The sequence below is a fragment of the Diaphorina citri genome, unplaced genomic scaffold, assembly GCF_000475195.1.
Source record: "Diaphorina citri unplaced genomic scaffold, Diaci psyllid genome assembly version 1.1 scaffold4519, whole genome shotgun sequence".
NCBI lineage: Eukaryota > Metazoa > Arthropoda > Insecta > Hemiptera > Psyllidae > Diaphorina > Diaphorina citri.
This window is the reverse complement of record NW_007381917.1, coordinates 6454-12754: the sequence shown is the minus strand read 5'-3', so window position 1 is coordinate 12754 and position 6301 is coordinate 6454. Positions and strand designations below refer to the sequence as shown.

The window sequence follows — 6301 nt, the reverse complement described above, 5'->3', positions numbered from 1 at the left end:
GTAGAAGTTCGGTCCTTACATATGTTTATCAATTATATAATTAGATAATAGATAGTTATCACGGTTGTTGTTTATCTACTAAACGCCGACCCGTCAGTACCCCTACACTGTTTTTATTTTTATTCTGGTCCCCATCCCTACATAATTATTTTACTTGGTTCAAACAAATTCTGTATTAGCAGTTTGATACCGTAGGGGTAACGTAGTGTTTGATAATAAATAAATAATCGACAGTATCTTTATCTATTTTTCAACCGTGGATTTATCTAATTTCCAATATTATTGTCTACTACCTTATACCTTATAGCTTCTTTATTACCTGTTAGTCGTTCAAAAAGTTTAAAACAGAGTTAAAAAAAAAGGTTTAATAGAGAGAACTTGTAACCACCGGGAGGATCTCATCATCTCGAAAGATTGGAAGAGAGAGAACGGAAAAGATTACAAGAAACCCGAGCGAATCTGAGGATAAAACCTTATCTTGTTAACAATAAGAGGTTCGTCTCGAGCGGGAAATCAAACCTCGCGCCTATCGGTTACGAGGGCAGGCCCTTTAACCTTGCGATCCCTAACTAGCCCCTGGCGGTAGCTTGGGACATAGCATTTAGTTGTATAATAAACCCGTTTATTTTTTACTCGTGTTCATACAAACACTAGTCAACTAGGGAGAGAAAAAATAAAAGAACAGCAAGACAGACAATAAGAAGTTTTACAACTATAAATATATCGCCTACTTAATTCTCTTAGTCGGCGTAGTAATAGTGGTCGTTTTAGAGGAGAGAAATTGGTGACGCAGATGTTTTCGATCTAGAAAAATGGAAAATGCGTTTGAACACCCCTGGAATACCTGATCCGTTGATTGGGAGTGACTGTGACATAATACATATATCGGGTCTCCCTACCTTACTCACTTCCTAGACTTGAATGTAACATTATTACAATAACTATCATCGTTACCCTAGAATATTTACTTATTACCTAGTACTAGTGAACTTATAAACCTCATGTCTAGGAGAAATAAGCTGCGCGCGTTGATTTGCCCCGCCTGATTCCTGTAATCCCTGTCACAATAATGGACCAACAATGACAACACGTCCTATGCAGCTATTGACACGTGATCCTGCTTGTTATTCCTGTGCGACATTCCTGTGCAATTTCGCATCCCTGGTGCTGGTGTCCAACATCAGTCGGAGTCACTATCACTATACTATTGAGTCATTTGCTAAAAGGTCCGTATAGTGTAACCATATGTGGTAGGCAGTAGCTACAATCCCGTCCACTCTGCTATATTCTAGTACCAGTATGTAGATACTGGCGAACGCGGTGTATCCATTTCGCATTTTGACGAAAATGGGGCAAATAATTTCAACACCTAAGGATTTATTGGACCCATATCATGCCCTGGAGAGCCCATACGGACTCTTTTCTCTGTGAGCGTTCTACAGTTCAATGAACAACTAGTAGGTAAGTTCTTATGCTTATTGAGCTTGCATGTTCTATATAGACAACGAGCAACAAGCTGTTAACAGCTTATGGCGGACCACAAGCCACTAATCAAATATATATCCACTCATCCCTACCTTATTCTCCTTATCCGTTATAAAAACAAATGATACATAGACCGAAACCGAACGGCCTATTTAACGGCCTTTGTGTTTGGAAACAGGCCATTAATTTTCTAATGAAACTTGTTCTCGCGTCGTGGGGAGGGGGGGTGATAAAATAAAAACTCGGATGTTTTTCATTAGTTTCTGTTCAAGGCTAACACGGGGCGAGCTTTTTATTATGTAAGTAGGTATATGTAGGTATAAAAAAGGTATAGGTATCCTTTCTTTCTCTCCTTCCTTTCGTACTTTTTGGCTGTAATTTTTTATTCTTTTGAAGTTTTTAGAAACAGATAATAAAGTTAAACGTAATGATCTGTATAAGAAGGAAGAGGAGGAATTTTATGCTTCTTTCTTCGGAATTTCCGTTCTCAAGTCATAAAACTTACCTAATAGTAGGCCTAGGCACCTATCTAATATGGGGTGTAACAGGTATTTCATGTTAGGCATACTAAAGAAAGATGATTAAATGTGAAATGTTCAGAAATGGGTCAGTAAAGACCCTTTTACAATTTTGGGTGGTGTAACACTCTATCCAAACGTGTCAACTAAAGCCATGTACCTATTCATTTGTTTAAGGAAAGGTTTTATATACCCACCTATGTCCACCTTGAAATAACGCTACTACATTTTCATTTCGCTACTGAGGCTCGAATCCCTATCTCCCGGATGACAAGTCCAACGTCCTCTGAGCTACTTATCATCAATGTTGTGATATTCCACAGGTCTTACAGATCATGGTCATGTGGTGGATATCCTCAGTCATTTCCCGCAGAGTAGCAAGATACCCAACTATAATGATATTAGTGTGGAGGGGAGCATGAAACTACAGACCAATGATCTTCTGCTATCTGATATCAGCTACTACAATCCTCTGTCTGACTTCTTCTTCATTCATCAGATGGGTAAGATTCAAGTACCTTTGGAATGGGTTTCATCTATCATCATTTAGTTTAGGTACTGACAAGAAGACACGGGTAAAACAATGGAAGGGCCATTTCGTGTTTCTCATCCTCAATGGTCATTCATTTGGTTTGACTTGAAAGCTTGAACACAAGGTAAGTCTTGATTTCAGAAAGGGTCAAAAACACGAACTGACCCTTTTGCGTACCTAGTACACATACCTACCTATTAAGGTAACCAAGTGTCATCCGCCATATTTCTTCATTACAACTACAGAGAGTCCTGTCAGTAACAACCCACTACTACCTATTTCAGGAGAGGACACATGTGAAGCTGTCATGTCTACCAAAGCAGCGCTGGATCTATTACATTCCAGCAAGAAGTACGATCTGATAATCACCGAAGTGTTCAACACAGATTGTTTCCTCGGATTTGTCTACAAGTTCAAAGTACCATACATTGCTGTAAGCGCTGCTCATATCATCCCCACTGCTGCAGAAAGGTTTGGTATCCCGGATAACCCCAGTTATATCCCTAACGCTTTCCTATCCTACGACTCGGATATGAACTTTGTACAGCGGATGTTCAATTCCATCACAACGCTTAGTATAAACTTGATGAGGAAGTACTATTATGATCCTAAACATCACAAGGTTGCCACTAAATACTTCGGTGAGGATCTGCCTCCATTGGATCAACTGGCGAGGAACACGAGTCTGGTCCTAGTCAATAGTCATTTCACATTCATTGGATCCAGACCATATCCAAACAATGTGATAGAAGTCGCCGGGTTACATGTCAAGTCTCCACAACCCCTACCTAACGTAAGTACAGATGTAGAGAATGCCGTCAACATCACTTACCAAATGACCCAGATACCTCAAGAGTTACACTTCGACTAGACCCCGTATACATATTACATAGTAAGTACAGGTTAAAATCATCACACTTGAGTTACACACATCAAGTCAAGTGTAAACCGTACACTTGAATTACAAAAGTGAAAAATAACCCCCGCCATCATCATCATCATCATCATCATCATCATCATCATGTCAGCTCGTTCCATGTTTTATTGTATTCTATGTTCAAGGAGTCTAGGATAGTAATAGTTCAGTCAGTCGTTAGGAAAAGGGTCTCCGAACTCCCCGATGGCTCAATAGGGCCTAAAAACTCCAGTAAATTCCTATATGTATACAGTGAACATTTTTGCCAACTTTCATCGAATTCGGATAAATCGCGGAATGTCCGATTTCGATAAAGGGCAAAAATGTTCACTGTCTAGAGGAATTTGTTGTCTTTTTAGGCCCCATTGAGGCATCAATGACCCTTTTTCTAACGATTCACATTCCAGACATACAGGGATCAAACAGTAAATCGTCCATTTGAAACTAGGAACTTTTTTGTTCTATCGATTGTGTTCAGCTAACTTCAGCATAATACTCGTTGTGTGTTCCAGGATATTAAAAAGTTCCTGGATGAGTCAGTGAATGGCGTCATCTACTTCTCCATGGGTTCCATCATTCAGGGCAAATCCTTTCCATCAGACAAGAGGAAAGCGTTCCTGCGGGCATTCGAGCAGATTCCTCAGAGAGTTATCTGGAAGTGGGAGGGAGAGAATATGTCTGGGAAGATAGACAAGATTCTTCTCAAGTCTTGGGCACCGCAGCGAGATATTCTGGGTAAGTTTGAAGCCGAGGGGTTTTCCGGTCTAACCTTCGAATCCAGTTGGTATTAGTGCACCAATTATAAATGGCTTTGTTCTCTAACAACTCCTTTCTTTCCCTCTGTTCATACTTCTATCTCCGGTCTATAGATAAATTGGATCTGCCAAGATTATTTCCACAATCTAAGTACCAATCTAGTGGCTACTTACTAACGATAATTTATTTTATTATGAGTGCTCTCACCGTCACAAACATGTTTTATTTGTCTCCAGATCATCCCAATGTGAAAGTGTTCATATCCCATGGTGGTTTTCTCGGTACAACTGAAGCACTGTACTCCGGAGTTCCTATCATAGGAATACCCATGTTTGGGGATCAGAAAGCAAATATTCGCGTAGTAGAGAAAGCTGGCTTTGGAGTGACTCTTCCTTATGATCAGATCACGGAGGAAACTGTGCTGGTTGCCTTGAGGACTGTGCTGGGTAACCCAAGGTAAGAAGAGACATAATTATCCCATACGATGTAGGTAGCTCATATAAATTGTGCAACTTCTAATATAGGTATAACTATCTGTAGCATCACATTCAGTTTGCAATCTCTCGTAGGCCAAGATGAAGTTTAGGTAAGTATTTAGGCTCTCTTGGATTTCCGGGCACACAGCCCTCAATGAGTAGATATACCCATACATACATACTATCGTATACGTCACACTCTTAGTAACACACTGCTTCATTGCTTTTGTTTCAGTTATAAGAAGAGAGCGGAGAAGGTAGCCAGGTTATTTCAAGACCGTCCCATGCCTCCCCTAGACACGGCAATCTATTGGATAGAACATGTCATACGGCATGGTGGAGGTGCACATCTGAGACCTGCTAGTCTAGAACTTTACTGGTGGCAATATATTCTACTTGATGTTATTATAGCCCTTATCCTACTGATTGCTGCTATGGTTTGGTCTATACAGTGGTTAGTGAGATATGCTCTCATTACTTACTACAATACAGTCGATGATAAGAAGAGGAATTGAGATACGACCTGGTCTATACACTGACCCCTGACACTGGAGTTATACTGTTGTTGTGATCAGGTTGATTGACTGCTGACGTAAATGGACTTTCAACTGATGTGTAGGTAATGATTTCAATAGAATTGAAATCTATTTTACCTCCCCTCCAGTCGAAGACCAACGCGTAGGTATGACTGACTCTGAAATTTGAACTTGATTCGATGACGTGTTGGGTAAACAGAAAATTGATCTGAAATTCAACACCTCTCATTTGACAGCTTGGGGTTTTAGGTTTTTCTGAGAAGGTGATGAAAACACTTCTAAGTTTTCCATAGGTTACGCCTGACGAGGTGACTACAGTTTTAAATGGGGTGATTTTTCGAGGGGAAAATAATACGGTGAAGGTGTGAAAACTCAAATGAGATTAATTTCAAATTAAGTTTCATTTAGGCCTGGGGGTGTGAAGGATTAGGATTGTAGGGTTTGTTGAATTGTGAAGGGGGCGTGATCTAAGACATCCATACTGTTTTGTTAGTTCTTCATGTTTATGATATTCTACACATAAAGTTCACAAGAACCTCTGTATAATATTATGAACGTAACTTCAAACAGATGAAACAATTGAAACATAGAGCAGCTGCACTGGGGGAGTTATCTCCGTAGCTACGTGGTAGAAATCACAGGAAACCAGTAAGCTTGCTTCAACCTGGGTTACAAAGTAGGTAAGCTTGCTTCAACCGGGGTTACAAAGTAATCTTGCTTCCTGGGTTACAAAGTAAGCTTGCTTCAACCTGGGTTACAAAGTAATCTTGCTTCCTGGGTTACAAAGTAAGCTTGCTTCAACCTGGGTTACAAAGTAATCTTGCTTCCTGGGTTACAAAGTAAGCTTGCTTCAACCTGGGTTACAAAGTAATCTTGCTTCCTGGGTTACAAAGTAAGCTTGCTTCAACCTGGGTTACAAAGTAATCTTGCTTCCTGGGTTACAAAGTAAGCTTGCTTCAACCTGGGTTACAAAGTAATCTTGCTTCCTGGGTTACAAAGTAAGCTTGCTTCAACCTGGGTTACAAAGTAATCTTGCTTCCTGGGTTACAAAGTAAGCTTGCTTCAACCTGGGTTACAAAGTA

The 6301-nt window shown here is 40.1% G+C and overlaps 1 protein-coding gene across 3 annotated transcripts in view; it reads left to right on the top strand.

The window, feature by feature from the left end:
- The window catches only part of LOC103521101 (UDP-glucuronosyltransferase 2C1), a 13078-nt gene extending 7168 nt beyond the window's left edge, over window positions 1-5910 (top strand). Inside the window, exons 1-5 of one of the 3 annotated variants that reach the window (XM_026831930.1) lie at window positions 2309-2506; window positions 2820-3328; window positions 3964-4186; window positions 4444-4663; window positions 4919-5910. In XM_026831930.1, the coding sequence (XP_026687731.1) occupies window positions 2422-2506; window positions 2820-3328; window positions 3964-4186; window positions 4444-4663; window positions 4919-5198 (1317 nt within the window). In that variant the 5' untranslated portion in view covers window positions 2309-2421 and the 3' untranslated portion in view covers window positions 5199-5910. Of the gene's footprint in view, window positions 1-2308; window positions 2559-2819; window positions 3329-3963; window positions 4187-4443; window positions 4664-4918 lie in introns of those variants that run through there. The other 2 variants (XM_026831929.1, XM_026831931.1) reach the window with 2 other exon arrangements.
- Window positions 5911-6301: the final 391 nt, after the last annotated feature.